This window comes from Rhipicephalus microplus, chromosome X, assembly GCF_043290135.1.
Source record: "Rhipicephalus microplus isolate Deutch F79 chromosome X, USDA_Rmic, whole genome shotgun sequence".
NCBI lineage: Eukaryota > Metazoa > Arthropoda > Arachnida > Ixodida > Ixodidae > Rhipicephalus > Rhipicephalus microplus.
In genome coordinates this window covers 5,974,755-5,993,047 of record NC_134710.1, presented here as the reverse complement: position 1 = coordinate 5,993,047, position 18,293 = coordinate 5,974,755, and the positions used below count along the sequence as shown (strand labels likewise).

At 46.4% G+C, this 18,293-nt stretch overlaps 1 protein-coding gene across 2 annotated transcripts in view; it reads right to left on the bottom strand.

Moving 5' to 3' along the window:
* Positions 1-18,293, bottom strand: part of SMC3 (structural maintenance of chromosomes 3) — a 310,016-nt gene that overhangs the window by 225,007 nt on the left and 66,716 nt on the right. For both annotated transcript variants that reach the window (XM_037426550.2, XM_037426551.2), the window contains exons 12-14: positions 15,314-15,382; positions 2,749-2,852; positions 395-494 (exon numbers count right to left, since the gene is read on the bottom strand). In XM_037426550.2, coding sequence (XP_037282447.1) covers positions 395-494; positions 2,749-2,852; positions 15,314-15,382 — 273 coding nt within the window. The remainder of the gene's footprint in view (positions 1-394; positions 495-2,748; positions 2,853-15,313; positions 15,383-18,293) is intronic.

Sequence of the window (18,293 nt, the reverse complement as noted above, 5' to 3'; positions counted from 1 at the left end):
CTTTGAATACCCATGAAGATTTTTTGAAATATATAGCCAATGAAGCAGCAGCAGAAACACTGTCGAAAACCAGTTCGACTCCAAGTGGCACAAAGGGACAGAAGTGACCACACTTTATGTGTGATTCCCTGTCGATGCCCCCTGACAAGAACTCGTCAAATGATTATGAGTGGACTTTTTTACTAAGAGCGACTGAAACAAACACTTTCTTCCCACTCATCCCATGTTACATGCAAGGTTTTTTTTTCTAGTCATTCCATATGCCTCTAAGTCGCCCCTTGCATCACTGTCGGTGTCACGCAAGATCCAAGTAAATATGGGAACTGCCAGCTGAGCGAGACATGTCGCAAGTTAAAAGAAAAGCACAACTTTAGCTTAAATTAACTCTGATCACCTTGCCAGTCATGGACCGTAGGCCCTGGTCCTTTTTAGACAGCTCCTCTTTCAATGTCGCCAAGTTCTGCTGCAAGGCATTCTCATGTCTCCACAGTTCACTGCAGCAAAGAGGGGTAAACACATTCATCTCGAAATTAATACAATTGTCACCGCTGCAAGTGCCGTAATTCAACACTTCAAGTGGGGAGAGCCGGATGTGGTTCATGGTAGAGAAGAAAAAGCAACACAAGTATTTGTTTCTGTTTTGTTTTTTACCATGAAAAGGGCATTCTATCAACACATTCCTAAGTAAGAAAACATGTATGACCGTTCCGAAAAAATGTCCTCATTGTCTACCAAGCCACAAAATCCCAAGAGGGCCCTCCACCACTTCAGTAAAATGCTCACTGGGGCGACACAGAGTGATCACTGTGTCGCCCCTGGATTTGGCAATAGAAGCATACTAATATTATGGAGGGACTACTGGCTGTCACGGGTCACAAGACATCACAAGCTCATTGATTATACACATGCAAATGCCTTGTATTTACCAGTTCCGTTCATGTCTGAAAACCACTGCGGGATTTGTACAGGTTTCAACAGGTAAATTCAATTATCTTCAAGAAATTTCAATAGTCTGCCACACATTTTGCAAGAATTAAAAAACAGTATCCAAATGTGAAACTGTGTGCTACCGTATTTACACGATTGTAGGTCGGCCGCTTTTGTCATAATTTTCCAATCCAAATTTGGGCGGTCGACCTAGAAGGTAAAACTAGTTTCAATTGTAATGTCACAATAAAAATAATCTCCGCATATTTCCACGACGCTAGCTTTCTTGCACAGCTTTCAAGCACTGCCGTGAAGTGACCTTGGCACAACGAAATTTGACTACCTTTCTATAAACTTCTTTATGATATGTGCTCCTTCCATGGAATTTTAGTGCCCCGCCGCGGTGGTCTAGTGGCTAAGGTACTCGGCTGCTGACCCGCAGGTCGCGGGTTCGATTCCCGGCTGCGGCGGCTGCATTTCCGATGGAGGCGGAAATGTTGTAGGCCCGTGTGCTCAGATTTGGACGCACGTTAAAGAACCCCAGGTGGTCGAAATTTCCGGAGCCCTCCACTACGGCGTCTCTCATAATCAAATGGTGGTTTTGGGACGTTAAACCCCACAAATCAATCAATCATGGAATTTTAGTGTAGTCGACTTACATTTTAGTTGACTTACAATTGTGTAAATACGGTATAACAATGTTTCAAATTCTGACTATATTTATCACATTTATACATACACTTTTGAAACTATTTTTGACCCTTGAATGCCTGAACTATTAAACTGCCGAACAAAATAAAAATTGTTTTCATTTTCAAGCTTTAAATAGCAACCTTTGAATGACTTCACAGTTAAATTATCTAAAATGCAACTTTAATGCGTACTTTTGTGTATGTCACGAATTCTCCATATACCACAGAAGTGAGGACCTCGCAACAAAACACGTACGTGAGAAGAATTACGTAATGAGTGTGTGCCATGTATTGGTTGCGTGCACACCAAATAAACAAGATTAGCGACAATAAAACTTACATCCTTAAGACAAGAAAGAATAAATAAGTGATAGCCGTGGAACACAACTCGCGCTCTTTACTATCAGCTACAAAACAAATCATTCTAGCATAAAATATCCAAGATGAGACGGCACTATATTTTTTATATGTTGAGAGCTACGTTCCCCGTGAGTACTTGACAGCCGGCATAACGGGTCTTCCGCTGTGCGGGAGCCCGATCTACGTTGCGCAAGCCTTAGACTTTCGCATGACAAATTAAAGGGAATCTCTCAACTGTTCGACATAGAAAATATTTCGATATATTAGAGGTTGATATATCTGGGATTGGCTGTATTGACCCCACTCAAAGCTCAGTAGACTCTGCAAAAGGTATTAGACAGACGTAGAAAGAAAGAAAGGATAGAATGAAAAGGGAATCAAGCACTGCGCCGTCAAGAGACCAGACACCGCACCACCTGGCCAGGCTGCGCATGTGCAGTAGCTAAGCCGCACCCACTGACAAAGACGCATACAGCCTCTGCTCTGCAGTACATAGCCCGGCTGCGCTTGATCATGCCGAAGCAGCCGTGGGGCATCCTAAAGAAGCCCGCAGTCCACCGGAGGAAGCAGCGCGCCTCGAAGCTAGATGTGTCAGTTTATAGGGAGTATGACAAGCAACAGGCCCATGCTCCCCTACGCGAATACATATATTAGATCCCTTTAAAGACATTGCTGCCTTTCAGCCTTTCTGAAATCTAGACATCTCATCAACACACCTCCAAGCACCACAATATAAGTTAGCAATCACAAATATTCAGGACATACTCACTTTCTTTCACCTTGAAGTGTGTCTTTTCGCTTTTTCATTTCGTAGAAACTTTTGTTTTGGCTGTCGATGCTCACACGATGATTTTCCAGTTCTCGAGTAAGCTCCTGTAATTAGTTGGTGCTTATTGTCAATCATAAACAGTTTTCATGTAACCAGTGTTGAGGTCATAACAATCGACAGTTTTCTTTTTGCTTTGGTTTTCCCCCAGCGATGTGTCCAAGGGACAACTTTCAGAACACTGCAAATGAATGGATGCATGTTGCGCCTTTCTCAACATGAAGTTCTGTAACCGAGTAGTTAAGAATTGAAGCAATTTCTGTAGCAGCAAAATTTTCAGTTTAGAGGACTCTGAAACAGGAGAAATTTGCATACTGCGGCACATTAGAGCCGGTAATTTCACATCTGCAGTACAATGGACAAGAAGCTGCATTTACATTCAAGCACCTGAGTAATTATAAGGGGGTTTTTAGAGCAAGAAATATTTCTATTTGCTGCAAATCTCATTATTAAAATCTATCAGGAGCCTTCCATATTTCATTCCATTTGAATAATGCATTAATCGAAGGTCGCGGCTTCGGTTCCTGCTCACGGCAAGTTATCTTTTCACCTACTTTTCTTTTTTCACATTTACATTACCATTGGTTTAATAACTTCCCCAATACATTCCTTGGCCTTATGGTTTGTTAGATCTCGTTAATATTGTGTCAAAACACAGAAAAACGAGCTCTTAAGTAGACACTTTATATATTCAAGTAGATCCTCCGTGAGCAGTCACAACGTGGTTTATTTGTTTCAGCCAGAGTCTGGCCTTCATCAGGATCCCGATGAAGGCCAGACTCTGGCTGAAACGTCGAAATAAACCACGTTGTGACTGCTCACGGAGGATCTACTTGATGATGATGATGTTTGATGTTTAGTGGCGCAAGGGTCATTTCACGGCCAAAGAGCGCCAGTTCATCTTACTAAAAATATGAACAATGATAATGATAAGCGGCTGTATAAGGGCCATAAAATTCCTCGCGGTAAGGCGGGTAAGAACATACAAGTAATAAAATCATGACCATGCCGTGAAAGGTGTGTGTGGTGTGAATAGATGACATAAGTTGCTGATAACAAAAAACGATGGTGGATATGTATGGCATTAGCACAAGTGCCTCACTCGTTCATACCCTTGCGTCCAAGGGCCGTGAGGCAAGTGCTTTCTTGTGTAGCCACCGCAGCAAAAACCTCTCTGGAGAGGTCGTGCTACGGAATGTCCGGGTATATGATATGAAAACTATGAAATTCTTTTAAAAACGCTAACAATGATTTATGACTAAAAAGGGGTTCCCTACCGACGAACATTGCAGGGTGTAAAGGTATATGTTGTCGGTAGGGTAATGGAAAATGTTGTTTTCTTAGAGTTTCTAAGTGTTTGCACTGGATTAACATGTGAAGGACTGTTAATGCTTCACCACATCTGTCACACAATGGTGGATCGCCACCAGACAAAAGATATGTGTGTGTCGTGTATGTGTGTCCTATCCTGAGTCTCGTTCGTATTACCTCTGTATGACGCGATTTCGATACGGAAAGCCAATGACCAAGGTGTGGCTTAATAATGTGTAGTTTGTTTTGTGTGTGTGTATCCCACTTGCTCTGCCAGTAGTCCCTGAGGTTTCGTTTGAGAGACGGCTTGAGATCACGGGCCGGAATTGAAATGGGTGTAGGGGCAGTGCTTTTGTGGACGGATGCAGCGAGCTGATCCGCCCTCACGTTGCCTTGGATCTCACGGTGCCCTGGCACCCAGCACACTACAACATGTTGTTTGAGTGTGTAGAGTGTGCACAAAATGGAGTAAAGTGAGACAAGGACCGGATTTTTTTGTTTTTTAAGACTGTGCAGAGCCGTTACCACACTGAGGGAGTCTGTATAAATTACTGCTTTTTGTATTTGTAATTGTTTGATGTGTTTAGCTGCCACAAGTATTGCGTAAGCTTCCGCTGTGAAGATACTTGTGCCTGGATGTAGAGGGCCAGCATCCGAAAAGGATGGGCCGACAGCAGCGTAGGACACAGAGGAGTTGGACTTGGAGGCATCTGTAGAGAACTCAGGACGTGTGTATTTGTGTTGAAGTTCCAGAAAGTATGTTCAGATATGGGCAATAGGTGCATGTTTTGTAACTTCTAGGAAAGACACATCGCAGTCCATAGTCTGCCACTGCCACGGTGGCGGGTATGCTGCAGGAGCCATTAAACTGTGTTCAAGTGACACTCCAGTTTCTTCAGCTAGACCCTTCAGGCGAACTGAGAAAGGCTGCCTCATCGAAAGCTTGTTTTGAAACAGAATGGAGCTCGGCAGATCATTAATAGTAGAGTATGAGGGGTGCTTCTTGTCAGCTTTCACCTTAAGAAAATATACAAAGGACATGTAAGTTCTCTGCAGATGAAGCGACCACTCATTTGACTCAACGTAAAGGCTTTCTACGGGGCTGGTACGAAAAGCGCCCGTAGAAAGGCGGATGCCCAAATGGTGCACGGGGTCCAGCATCTTCAAAGCACTTTGAGTCGCAGACTGATAACGGCCCCATAATCTAAGCGGGTGCGAATGAGGCGTCTATACAGGTTGATGAGACATTGCCTGTCACTACCCCACGTAGTACGTGACAACACATTTATAACATTCATGGCTTTTAAACATTTTGTTTTTAAATACTTGATGTGCAGTACGAAGGTCAACTTGTTGTCCAAGATTAAGCCTAAGAATTTATGCTCCGCATTGACAGACAGACGCTGACCGTTCAGTTCAATGTCAGGTTCGGAGTGCATGCCTCTCTTTCGAGAGAACAAGACACAGGTGCTTTTTTGTGGGTTAAGTCGAAATCTGTTTTCATCTGCCCATTTGGAGACCTTGTTTAAGGGGGGACGCGGGTCTTAGAAAATTAAAAAATGGCCAAAAAATCGATTTTGAGAAAAACGCATTTTTCGAATCTTTGAACCTATAAGCACCTCTCCTCAAATTATTAACGCTAAATTCGATAAAAAAAAATAGGTTAAAATCTATTTTCAAACCATCACGGGAGTCGCAAAACAACCCGCAAAACAGAAAATTTGTTCGAACTTCCCGCGCGCGTCGCCAGCGAAGCAGCCGGCGGATCGGCGCCATCTTGGGCTTGTTTTGAAGCTGGTTCCTTTGTGCGCGTTTTGCGGGCTCTCAAAATGGCGTAGCTCCAACACAACGACTGCCCTCCCCCGTTTTGCGAAGCCGTCTGCCGGACCGCTGATTGGCTAGAGCGCGCGCGCGCCGGCGAGCCCCCCCCCCCCCCCCCCCCCCCGTCTCGCGCTTACCATTGGCTGGCGCGGCGGCGCGGCCACGGTTGCTCGCTCTTTTTTTTTTTTTTCTTGTTTGGTTTTGCTCCGTCGGCGCCTGCTCCCGTGCGTGTTATCTCGTCTGCTACCCGCTCGTGTACCGACGTCGCCGACGTATACGTCTTTCTGCATTTCGCCGGCATGGCTTGGGAAGCTCGCCTGAAGAAGAACACTCGTCAAGCTTTCGGCAGGAAACGAAAGCGAGCGTGGAATGCGCGGCAGAAGGGAGCGGCCTGCGCGCCGCGGAGAACGCCGGAGATGGCCGAGGCAGCGCATTCTGACGACAACGGGCTGTCGGAAATGCCTGTTATTGCGGAGGCAGCACATTCAGACGACGACTCGCTGGCGCAAGTGCCTGTTATTGCCACAGGCACTTGTTGTAGAACAGCCACAAGTTGTTGTAGAACAGCCACAAAGTTGTAGACTGGGTTCCTTATACTGATTCAACGGCCAGTACACAGTTTTTAAATGAGCTGTGGCAAATATTTTGGGAAGGTGCATTGACACATTTGGTACAGCCATACTCACATAATGTAGAGCTATACAACGGTGCCATTTTTATTGCTCTAGCTTCACTTTAGCAAAAGTTACAGTTATTAGAAACTTTAAATGCGTTTTTCTCAGTTCGATGTTTTTGTGCACCACACTAAACCTTAGGGGTTTTTCTTATATGTTACTGTTGATTGAGAATGACAAACCTGGTATCATTTTATTTGTAATAACATTACCTATGGGGTGATGCTATTTTGATTACTCTAGAAGCATACTGTTAACTACAATTACGGATAGTAATGAGCAAAAATTGAACAGAATATCCATTTGAAATGCTGGTCTGTTTTCTTATCTATACAATGCCTAAAAATTAATAAAATAGCATCACCCCATACAGAAAGCCCTCAGCATTGGGGCTATGCATTTATTTTTTGGATCTGGCTTGATTAAGTTGCCAAAAAGCCCCCAATGAAGTGCATAATTAATTAAAATACAGATGTTAATATCTTTTTATCCACTGAAGATATTTCAGAAACAATTACATATTTAAAATCAGCTTGAAAAACTGTCCAAGATGGTGAGGTTTGGTCAAGATTGAGCCAAAAACAGAAAAAAAATTTTAAAGACCCATGTCCCCCCTTAAACCCAGCTGAACCTGCCGCTCACACATTGCCAAGTTGCATGACTTGAAGCCAAGCTGAACGTCGTCGACATATGTACAATAGAACATATTGCGGGGGATGGACAAGTGCAAGAAATCCATTTTGATAATAAAAAGTGTGCAACTAAGTACACCATTCTGTGGCACGCCTGTTTCCTGGACAAATGTTTGGGAGAGAACACTGCCCACACGGACACGGAATGTTCGGTTTGACAGGTAACTTTCAATTATGTGAAACATTCTTCCGCGCACACCAAGGTGGGACAGGTCTCTGAGAATTCCAAAACGCCATGTTGTATCATAAGCCTTTTCGATATCGAGGAACACAGAAAGAAAATATTGTTTAAGACGAAAGTATCTCTGATCTGTGCCTCGATACGAACAAGGTGGTCTGTGGCGGATCTACTTTCTCGAAACCCGCACTGAAATGGGTCGAGCAAATTGTTTGTTTCAAGAAAGTGTACAAGTCGGCAGTTTATCATTTTTTCAAAGACTTTGCACAAGCAGCTTGTAAGTGCAATAGGCCTGTAACTCGAAGCTAAAGAAGGGTCCTTGCCCTCTTTCAAAATGGGAATAACAATAGCCTCTTTCCAGGAGGTAGGAATAGTGCCAGAAGACCAAATAGCATTGTACAAACAAAGTAAGGTTTTTCGGGTTTCGTTTGGTAGGTTTTTTAACATTTCATACATCACACGGTCAGAACCTGGGGCAGAAGTACTGCAGGAGTTTACAGATGTTTGGAGCTCAGCTAGACTGAAAGCTTGGTTATATGCCTCGTTTCTAGTGCAGTTGTGTTCGAGTTGCTGCTTTTCTATTCTTGTTCTGTATTTTTGGAAAGTGTCAGTATAGTGGGACGGGCTGGACACCTGTTCGAAGTGTGCACCGAGGAAGTTTGCCTGATCTTCCAATGTATCACCCTGAGTGTTTACGAGTGGAAGTGTGTGTACTTGTTTTCCTGCTATCCTACCGACCATGTTCCAGACTTTAGCCTCCTGTGTGTATGAATGAATTGATCCCTGACAAAAACTTCTGCCAGCTTTCTCTTCTGGCCTGCCGACGCGTTCTCCTGCCTTGAGACTTTATTTTCTTGAAGGTGTCAAGATTTTCGGCTGTCGGTGAGTTCCGAAGCAGCCTCCAAGCTCTGTTTTGCTGTTTGCACGCGTTTCGGCATTCAGAGTTCCACCATGGCACACGCCGTTTTCCAGGGTGTCCATTTGTTTGTGGGATGCATTTTGTTGCAGCATCAATCAAAAACGCTGTGAAGTAGTTGACAGCAACATCAATGTTCAAAGTACATATGTCATTCCAATCTAGACGAGTGATGGTATAAAACTGTTCCCAGTCGGCTCTATTTATGAGCCCCTTGGGAACACGTGGTGGGCACTCGGTTACTGTAGTTGTGCTCAAAACTACGGGGAAGTGGTCACTTCCGCACAGATTACTGACGACATTCCACTGGAGTAGAGCCACAAGAGATGGAGATACTACGCTTAGGTCTATGGAGGAGTAGGTGTAATTAGAGAGATTATAATAGGTTGGTTCTTTTCGATTTAGGAGACACGCGCTCGACGAGAGAAGGAACTGTTCGATCAGTCGACCTCGCACGTCATACCGAGAGTCACCCCATAGCCTGCTATGCGCATTAAAGTCTCCAAGGAGAACATAAGGCTCCGGAAGTTCATCAATTAGAGAGCGTAAATCACGTTTTTGCAGCTGACAGCTAGGAGGAATGTAAATAGTGCAGATTGTGATCAGTTTATCAAAAAGAACTGCTCAAACAGCCACTGCCTCAAGGGATGATTGGAGTTGTAAGTGTGTGCATGCAATTCCTTGATTCACTATGATGGCAACACCTCCGGATGATGTCATGGCATCAACACTGTCCTTTCGGAAAATAACGTATTTACAAAGAAAATTTGTGTGTTTTAAATTAAGGTGTGTTTCTTGTACACACAGCACTTTTGGTGAGTGTTCGTGTAAGAGTTCTTCGATGTCGTCAAGGTTTCTGAGAAGGCCCCTCACGTTCCATTGTATAATTTGAGTGTTCATGGTGAATGTAAAATAGTGCTGTGTGTACAAAAAGCGAGTGGCTGTTTAGACAGGGAGGTTGGGTTCACTTAACAGGGCTGTCACCAGGCCGTGTTATCTGCTTTTTTGTTTTCTTGGCGCGCTCCAAGGAGCCACGCCTCTCTTTCGGCACCAAGGGTACCGACGTATCCATTGCCTCCTCGCAGGCACTGGATGCCCGCACGTGCGGGCTGTTAGTTCGAATTTCGGGCCTCGCCTGGTGAGGTGAGGCCTTGAGACCCGAGGACTCTGGAGTCTCCGGTCTCTGTTTGGGAGTAGGCGGTGTAGCCTGGGCTACAGCCGCCTTGGGGGCAGGTGCCACAACCACCGGCTCGGTATGCGCGGGCCGAAGGAGTGGCGAGGGCTGGTGCGGCGGTACCCCTGACGCGCCGCATCAGCGTATGTAGGTCCATAGAATGGAGCGACTCTTCGCCGTGCTTCCTTAAATGTAATGTTCTCCTTCACCTTCAACGTAATTATTTCTTTTTCTTTTTTCCAGTATGTGCAGGAGCGTCAATATGCGGCATGGTTTCCTTCGCAGTTTACACAGTGTGGCGGTTGTTTGCAGTTCTCAGACACGTGGCCTAGGACTCCACATTGTGCACAAGTCTGGCGACCACGACAGGTTTTAGAGCCATGGCCATACCTCTGGCATTGGAAGCAACGACGAGGGTTTGGTATGTACGGCCTGATAGATGTCTTCGTGTACCCTGTTTGAATAGATTCCGGTAGTTTACTGGATGCAAACGTGAGTATTAAGTGTTTTGTCGGTGTTTCCTTATTACATCTTCTGATGATTCTCTGTACATTAGTGACATTTTGGCTCTTCCACCCCTCCAAAAGTTCAGTCTCAGTCAAGTCAAGTAAGTCCATGTCAGATACCACTCCGCGAGTTGTGTTCATTGATCTATGTGGTGTTATGGTTACTGGTGTGCCACCGAAATCTGAAAGATGGTCTAGCTTTTCAAATTGTTCTTTGTCACGGATTTCGAGGAGAAGGTCTCCACTAGCCATTTTGGTTACCTTGTATCCTGTGCCAAGAGTTTCGGTAAGACATCTAGAAACTAGGAAAGGAGAGACGGTCCTGGCTTGCTTTTCAGTTTTTTCACAGTGGATAACATGAAAGTGAGGATATGTTTCTTTTGGCTGGTTGAAAAAATTTATATCATCCGTGCATACCCGCTTTAAGCCGGTACGATCAGACAGTAGGGGGAATGCCCTATGCATGCCTGTCTTATTTTTGTTCAGCAGCGTCGGCGGCCACCCACCACGGAGCCCAACGAGGGGACGCTACAAGTTTGCGGATGCTGAAACCTGCAGACGCCAGCCATACAACGCCACTATAACCCAATGCGCCTAGACCAAGGTAGGCTATTTGCACAGGGTTAACCCTAGCCGCCAGGAAGTTTGGAAGTAAACGGAAGAGAGTAGAAGACAGGACAGATAAATAGTAAGAGATAAAGACGAAGATGTAGGGAGAGAGAGATAGGAAAAGGCGACTGCCGATATCCCCTGGGTGGGTCAGCCCAGGGGTGCCGTCTACGTGAAGCTGGGGCCAAAGGGGTGTGTTGCCTCTGCCGGGGGGCCTTAACAGTCCAATCACCCAGCGTCGGCTCAACCCCCAGGATCCCCTTTTCCCCGGACACGGCAAAGCCACGCACGGCTAGGCGTGGGAGGGAGTAGAAACTTCCCCGTTAGCTCGGGTCCGTGGTGTCGCTACACACCAAACACCTTCTTGCGCAGGCACCCCTGCGGGGCACGGAGGATCTACTTGCCACTCAATCACCATGCCTGCCTATATATATATATATATATATATATATATATATATAGACACACACACACACACACACACAGTGGAATCTCATTAATTCGAACACGCTTAATTCGAACTCACGGTGAAGTCCCATCAAAGCTATGTGTATTCCAACGGGCGAAAACGCCCATTGAATTAGAACGCGCAAGCACTTGCGACGGTTAATTCGAACATACTCCACTCCGAAAATGCTCTCAGCACATCGCCCAATCCCACGGCGGCACCTGCGACACCTCAACGCTGCGTGCGAAGGAAATGAAAAGGTAAGAAAAGGCTGCAGTGGAATGTTTGCTCTCTCTCTCAAACGCCGATCTGCAACGCGCCCATGTCACGCTTCTTTTTCTGTCCCTGCCACGTAAAGACCCTTCTCCTTCCAACGCCGTGCCCGAAGAGAGAGAGGGAAAAAAAAAGAGAAAGCTGGGTTGAATGAATGTGTGGTTGAAGGAAAGAAAAAGGGCACTATCTTCTGCAGTCCTTGCCCCTTGCGGGGGCGCGGCTCTGCGTTTTGAGGGGGAGTCTCACGCGCCGGTGCCACGCTTCCCCTTTTCCCTTCCCTACCACATAACCCTTCTCCTTTCAACGACGCGCGCAAAGAGGGAAAAATAAAAAGGCTGCCGTGGAGTTTTGGTTTTATCTCAAAATGCCGATCTGCTTCTCTCCGCGTGGAGACGATCATCCTTTCTCGTCACATTTTGGCCATGCTGCGGCTCTTATCCGCTAGCAGTCGTTGCTCTCGTCCTCTTTAGAAAGTGGCGGCGCCGGGGGGGGGGGGGGGTTGAGAGGAAGAGCCGGGACGGACGTAGGAATGGTGATGAGTTGGTGAGTTACTTGAGACTCTGGGACAAAGTGCTTCACGCCGCGTCTCCTTATCTAACGACGGCACATTTTCGCGCGCAACTTCTCTTGCCAGGAGAATGCTGAAGCCAAAGTAGAAATGCTTTGCAAGCTGCGTGCAATATTGATTGACTCGCTGCAAGGCAAACGTGTGCAGACGCGCATCACTGATTACTTCAATTAATAACGGATGTCCTGTGATTTGTGAATAAATGTAAGTATTCTGAAACTTCCCCTTCGTGTGTTAGCTCAATGCACATGCGCCACTGAACAGAGAGCCCTCCGTTTATTTAGCTTTTATTATTTCGAACTTCTTTTATTTCAAACAAATTTTCGGGCCCCTTCGAGTTCGACTTATCGAGATTCGACTGCATGTATGTATGTATGTATGTATGTATGTGTATATATATATATATATATATATATACTTTCAAGATTTTCACCACCTCACCACCTCGGCAGACGCAATAACTCTTTACAGCACTTCTACGTATCTTCGGTAAAAATATATTTTGAAATCAGATAGAAAAAGAGCTACAGACACTACAAATACGCTTTTAAAAAAACTTATTTTGTTCCCCATTGAGAATAAATTTGTATATGATTCATGATTCTCTCTGGTTATAACAAACCCATTCAGTGTTTCCATATAAGTCTGTCATAACAGTACTCTGATTTCACATACTCCCTTTACAACAGACCAAAATCCTCTTCACTATGGAGGTCTGTTGTAATGAGGTCATACTGTACTGCCATAGCTCTTACCAGCACTGTGCGTGCAAGCGAAGCCTCGCCATGTCATTATATTACGCTACATAACACCTGATATGTCGCGTGCAAAGCTGACGCATGACTAATTTCCTGAAGGACTCCTGCAGCCCAAGCAACGAATGCGAATTAGGATGAACTACTGGACACAAAAGTACGGAGAAATGCCATACATTACTAGATACAAAACGTGCTTTTCAACGCCCCTACGTATTACTTGTGTGCACAGCAAGGGCTTTCCTAACAGATGTCAAATAAAAATGCTATGATTTACTAAAATTAAGCAGACAGAATGACAAGTAATGTTCACAAACATCAAAGTCGCTGCCTATGCTTCGAGCTGAACACCGACCAGCCGGACAAATAGCTTTTCCAAAACAATGTCACGTGTCTGTGCTACGTCGCAGTCAAAAAATTTTCATAAATTTAAATCGTTTCTTTTTGATCGACAATTCAGGCGCCTGCTCAGCGTCCATTCGAAGTGTCGGTTGCACGGCTGATAGCGGGCAAAAGTCGGCGAGGGCCAAGGCCTGCGCGCCGTCAATTCCGCAGGGAACCGACTGCGAGCGCTGTGCCGACGAACTGCCATGCATGCCGAAGGGCGCATTAGCAGTCGGAGGTGCTTGTGCGTAACGTTCGGGTAGGGCAAGAGGCCCATTCCGAAGCGACGCGCCATCTCCAAAGGGAGCGGCTAGGCGCCTCGTGTCGTCACCGCAATAGGGGGTGCCGACACGGACGGGTGCAGAAGGGTTACCGTCAATAGAGGCAATGGTCTCCTTGTGCAACGCGGCATCCGCTAAAAGGGACAGCGGACAAAAATCCCGCGAAGCAGCCATGTTGCGACGAGCCTGAATCGCGCAGGCGAACTGACTCGCTAAGAGCAGTCAAAAGCTAAAGCTTTTGATACCGCGTTGGGCGCCAGTGTGGTGTACACGTATCCCGAAGGAGTACGGCCACCAGCGTGGGTCCGGTCTTAGCGAGCCGCAGGGCACGCGTTAACCGTCGCCGTGGTGAGAACACGATACTGCTCAAAGTCGCAACACTTTATTGTGGCAACACCAAGCGCAGTACAGCCCAGTACAGCCCAGTACAGCCCGTTGCAAAGGCGCGGCGGGAAAGCAAATAGGCTTATCTACGCCACGGGAATAAAAGTGCTACACAGGGTGCCACGAGCACGTCTCCACGGTAAAGGTGATCCACGGAGACACCGGGACCAAGGCCCGGTTGCTTGAGCGAGGGCGAAGGCGCTCGCGTTGGCTTCGGAGGGAGACGGGTCGGCGTAGCTAGGCCACGCACTAGGACACTGTACCACCCCTCGGCCGTGCGTACGCAGCGGGGCAACAAAAGGTGAGTGTTCGCCTCGGGCGCGAGGCGCCGTCAGCGAAGTCCGACGAGCCCCGAGCGACGGGAGTCGACGAACGAAAAGATTGCGTGGCTCACCGTTTGCTGTCCCGGAGAGTATCTATCTGCCCGCTCCCGACGCAGCGCGCGAAAACCTCTCGGTAGGCTCCACGCACGGCGCCACAGTCAACATCCGCTACCAAGTGAGGGAGTTAAACATCACTCTGCCCTTCCCAGCGCGGCAGACAGCAAAGGAGGGCAGACATGTCAGGACATGAGAACGGCAGAAAAGGCGGCAAAGCCCGCGCAAAGACAGCGGGCTAGCCCCAATTCCCACAACTATTAACATTTTGGAAGCCTACCTGTTTTATCAAACATCTCACCTTCACATATACGCACTTGCAACATACAATGCAGGTGTAGCTGGCGCAGACATGACTATTCGCAGCGCGCCAGTTGATAAACTGAAGGGGCCGCATGTCACCATTTGTGGCGCATTGGTGCAGAGGACTGCTGCCTTATCAGTAGGAGCTGCCCGTTTCCCACACACTTACCTTCCTCCCTTCACTATCGGTCACACAATATTGATTGTGAAAGAGAACAGCAGTGTTGCGCCATCTTGATCACCATGAATAAAGATAATGTTGTGTTCTGCTGCTGCATGCACGACAGTATGAAAAAACGTGTACTATGCGCATGCACACATGGTGTTGCCTGTTCTACCTGGCTTGACCAATATGGCACCACCGATTGCTACAATGCCACTAGATGGCGCAGCTAATTTCGCATAAGGTCTATCGATGAGCCTAAAATGGTTACGGTGGTGAAGTGTAACTGCGAAACACTTGCTGCAATTCGTCTTGTGACAAAGCGGCTACAGGCCAAATGGATCCGAAAGAACAAAGTTTAAACAAGTTCGTGAGCTACCCATCATTCTCATGCTGGCTGAAGTGCCGTGTGTCGCAGCTTCCATTGACACTACCGCCAGAGTTCCATCTAATGTATAAACAGAAAACTATGAAAAAAATTCTTTAGCGATTATTTTCCCTACTTCCTCGCCTCGTCTGATGCTAATTTCACAATAAACGCACTCGTAGTTCCCTTTCATAAATTAGAGAAAGTGCTTTCTTCTTGACTGTTTCAGTGTCTTCAGGATTAACAGATTATATAGTCGCACTTCTGTTGAACAAGCACCCTCATAGTTGCCTTCTTGCAGATAAAAAAAAATTATAAACTCACTTCAATTTTCCTCTCCAAGACCACCTTGTTTTTTGCATCTCGCTGTGTGTCCTCTTGAAGCTTGTCTATCTGCAAAATAAGATTAGCCACTTACACATTTGCCCATACTCTGCAAAATAAGATCAGCCACTTACACATTTGCCCATACTCTAGATCTAAAGTGCTTCTTTGATATTAGATTCTAATCCAGTCCACATAATCATGAGTAACCAGGGCACTAACAGTGTCAACTTTGGTGGTCACTATTGCGGCTGGACAGTAATACATGCAGTTAAACATAGATATAAAGAAAATGATAAATTCCCAGACAAACTCGTTAAAAAGAGGATTTCATTATATGTAGGTTTGGTACAAAAATTCAGAAAATAAACACACAAATTAAACTACAGGGGAACTGAATGCAGAGCTGAGCCAAACACGTATTTAGCGGTAAAAAACTGCTTTAATATTGCGATAGCAATGATGTGAGCATTATCGCCGGTTTTCGCCGTCGCCGCTATGTTCCGTAACAAAACCAGAAGGAGAATATATCCCCGTACATCGTAAATTTTACGAACAGGTAAAAGCGCGCAAGTGCTGCTGAAGCAGAAATCAAATGAGCCGTCCTTCTCTCTCGCCTGGAGGGCGCATACGATACATGCACACACACACACCCCATTTTAGAAATGCTGTCAAATGCTCATACAGGAAGGAAACCACCCGCCTTGAGCAAGCATGAAAAAATGCAGGGGGAGGGAGGGGGTCACTCATTTGCATTACTTGTGTCCATGTGCTTCGAGTTGTCGATGAATTCGCCCTCGCGCTGTCAACTGCTAGCTCAGTTGGCAGAGTCGGCAGAGCGACCTCCCCGGATAGGCGTTGGTCCCGGATTCGAACCCCAATTCAGAACGAATTTTTCTGCAACTAAGAGGCTTTTCTTTCTGAGCAATCTGTACAGATTTCCCTCTGGCTTCCCGCTACGTAACGTACATGTGGTTGTCTTCCTTCCCTTTTTTTAACTTTAACCCTTCTACAACCATGAGAGTTTCTGCAGAACTGATTTGCATGTGGGGTTTAACGTCCCAAAACCACCATATGATTATGAGCGACGCCATAGTGGAGGGCTCCGGAAATTTCGACCACCTGGGGTTGTTTAATGTGCACCCCAATCTGAGCACACGGGCCTACAGCACCTTCACCTTTATCGAAAATGCAGCCGCTGAAGCCAGTATTCGATCCAGCAACCTGAGAGTCAGCAGCTGAGTACTTTAGTTACTAGACCACAGTGTCAGGGCTGCATGAAGTCTCATGTACAGTGGTCCCTAATTATAATGAACTCATTTCTCTTGAAATATCACTTTATTGGGAAGTTCTTTGTGTCCTGAGCTAAACACATGCACATCATTGCCTGGTCATTGTATTTGCCCTTTGGACTAGCCAGAGCTGATTCGCAAAAGCCGAGCTGGACAGCAGTGACTCGCATTCTTTTTCTGTATTGTTATTATGTCGTGTCAAGCACAGAAAATAAACCTTCACTCTGATTTGCTTGATACATAAAATACTCGAAAGTTGCTGATGACTAGAGACCGGATTATAGGCAAATGCCTTCTGTTCTTTGCGTCCCTATCGTGCCAGTTTGATATATGAGATCATACGAATTAGAGGTAAAGAAGGGCTTTTATAATGTTTTTATAGTGCGTATAAATGGCTGTTTTAGGTGTCGTGCCTCAATGTCTATAAGTGCCTATAAATGCCTATTTTCCAAATCGGCGCCTATATGACCACTATTTAAGCCCAAATTTTCTTTGACTTTCTGCCAAACCGCTAACCGCAATGAAATGGCACTCAGTGGCCACCATATGCGAGCAATTGGAGAAGGAGCATAAGGAGTGCAAAAGACGCTATTTCTGCAGCCCTAAGTGGACGCAGCGTCTGCAGGAGATTAGGAGATATACAGTCGAGCCCGCTTATAACGAACCTGAGCATGACGCGGCATCTGTTCACGTTATCCCGAAGTTCGTAGTAAATGAAACACAGCTTTTAAAAAAAGTTGTGAGTGAAAACACACTTTTTTTTGCCTCTCAAAAGTTCTTGATGCACGTGTTTCGAAGGGCAGAAGCAATAAGGGCGATCTCGAGGTTATTTTTAACGGCAGGGTGCTCGTTCGCCAAGGCCCGTGGCATATGCTGCATGAGGCACTGGCTCCAAAGCTTCGTCGTTCTAGCAATCCAATTCCTTCAAATCGCTCTTGCCGCGTACTACATTAAACCCTAATCCGTGCCCGGTTCCGCAGTGTTGGCATCATCATCGGCCGTAACGAAACCATCACAACAGATGTCCCACCCACTCTCCCATGTCGGAGTCGACGACGCGCTGCCACAAATCACCACCGCAGTGGCGCTGTTTGAATGCTTCAGCCTCAGCATCGGGCCCGACGTCAACGAAGTCGGCCTCGCGAAAACAGTTTCGCGCACATGTAGCTGTCACCGCGGCCCGTGAAAACATACATTGGTTCAATGGCACAAAACGTCTCCGAGCGCCACTGATCAGTTACAGCAAATGGAGTCAGCTGTCTGCCGACTTCCCGGGACTTCCCGGGAAACCAATTTCGACCATGGATCACGCATTGGCGAGGTGCCCATACATTCTTATTGTTAAACGCCGACCCTGCCTCCGCGACTCTCTAGTTGCCGCTCTCGAGCCCCCACCCAAAAAAAGCTGTTTCCTTTCTCCATGCCCCAGCTGCTTTTTGTTACGCGCCCCTCCGTCCTTTGTCCCCTTGCTACTCTGAGCACCCTGCATCGCCAGCACCACTGCCACCGATCTTTCGAAGACCGATCGGCCATCTACCCTGTTTTTGATCGCTGGTACTGTCGTTGGCGTCGATGGCCTGGAGTGACCAGCCCATTTACCAACATCGTCGGCCACTGACTGTATCCGATCGTCTGCGTCTAGTGCAGTTGGGTATGCTACCCCACCGACTCTGATAATTTGTAATTCG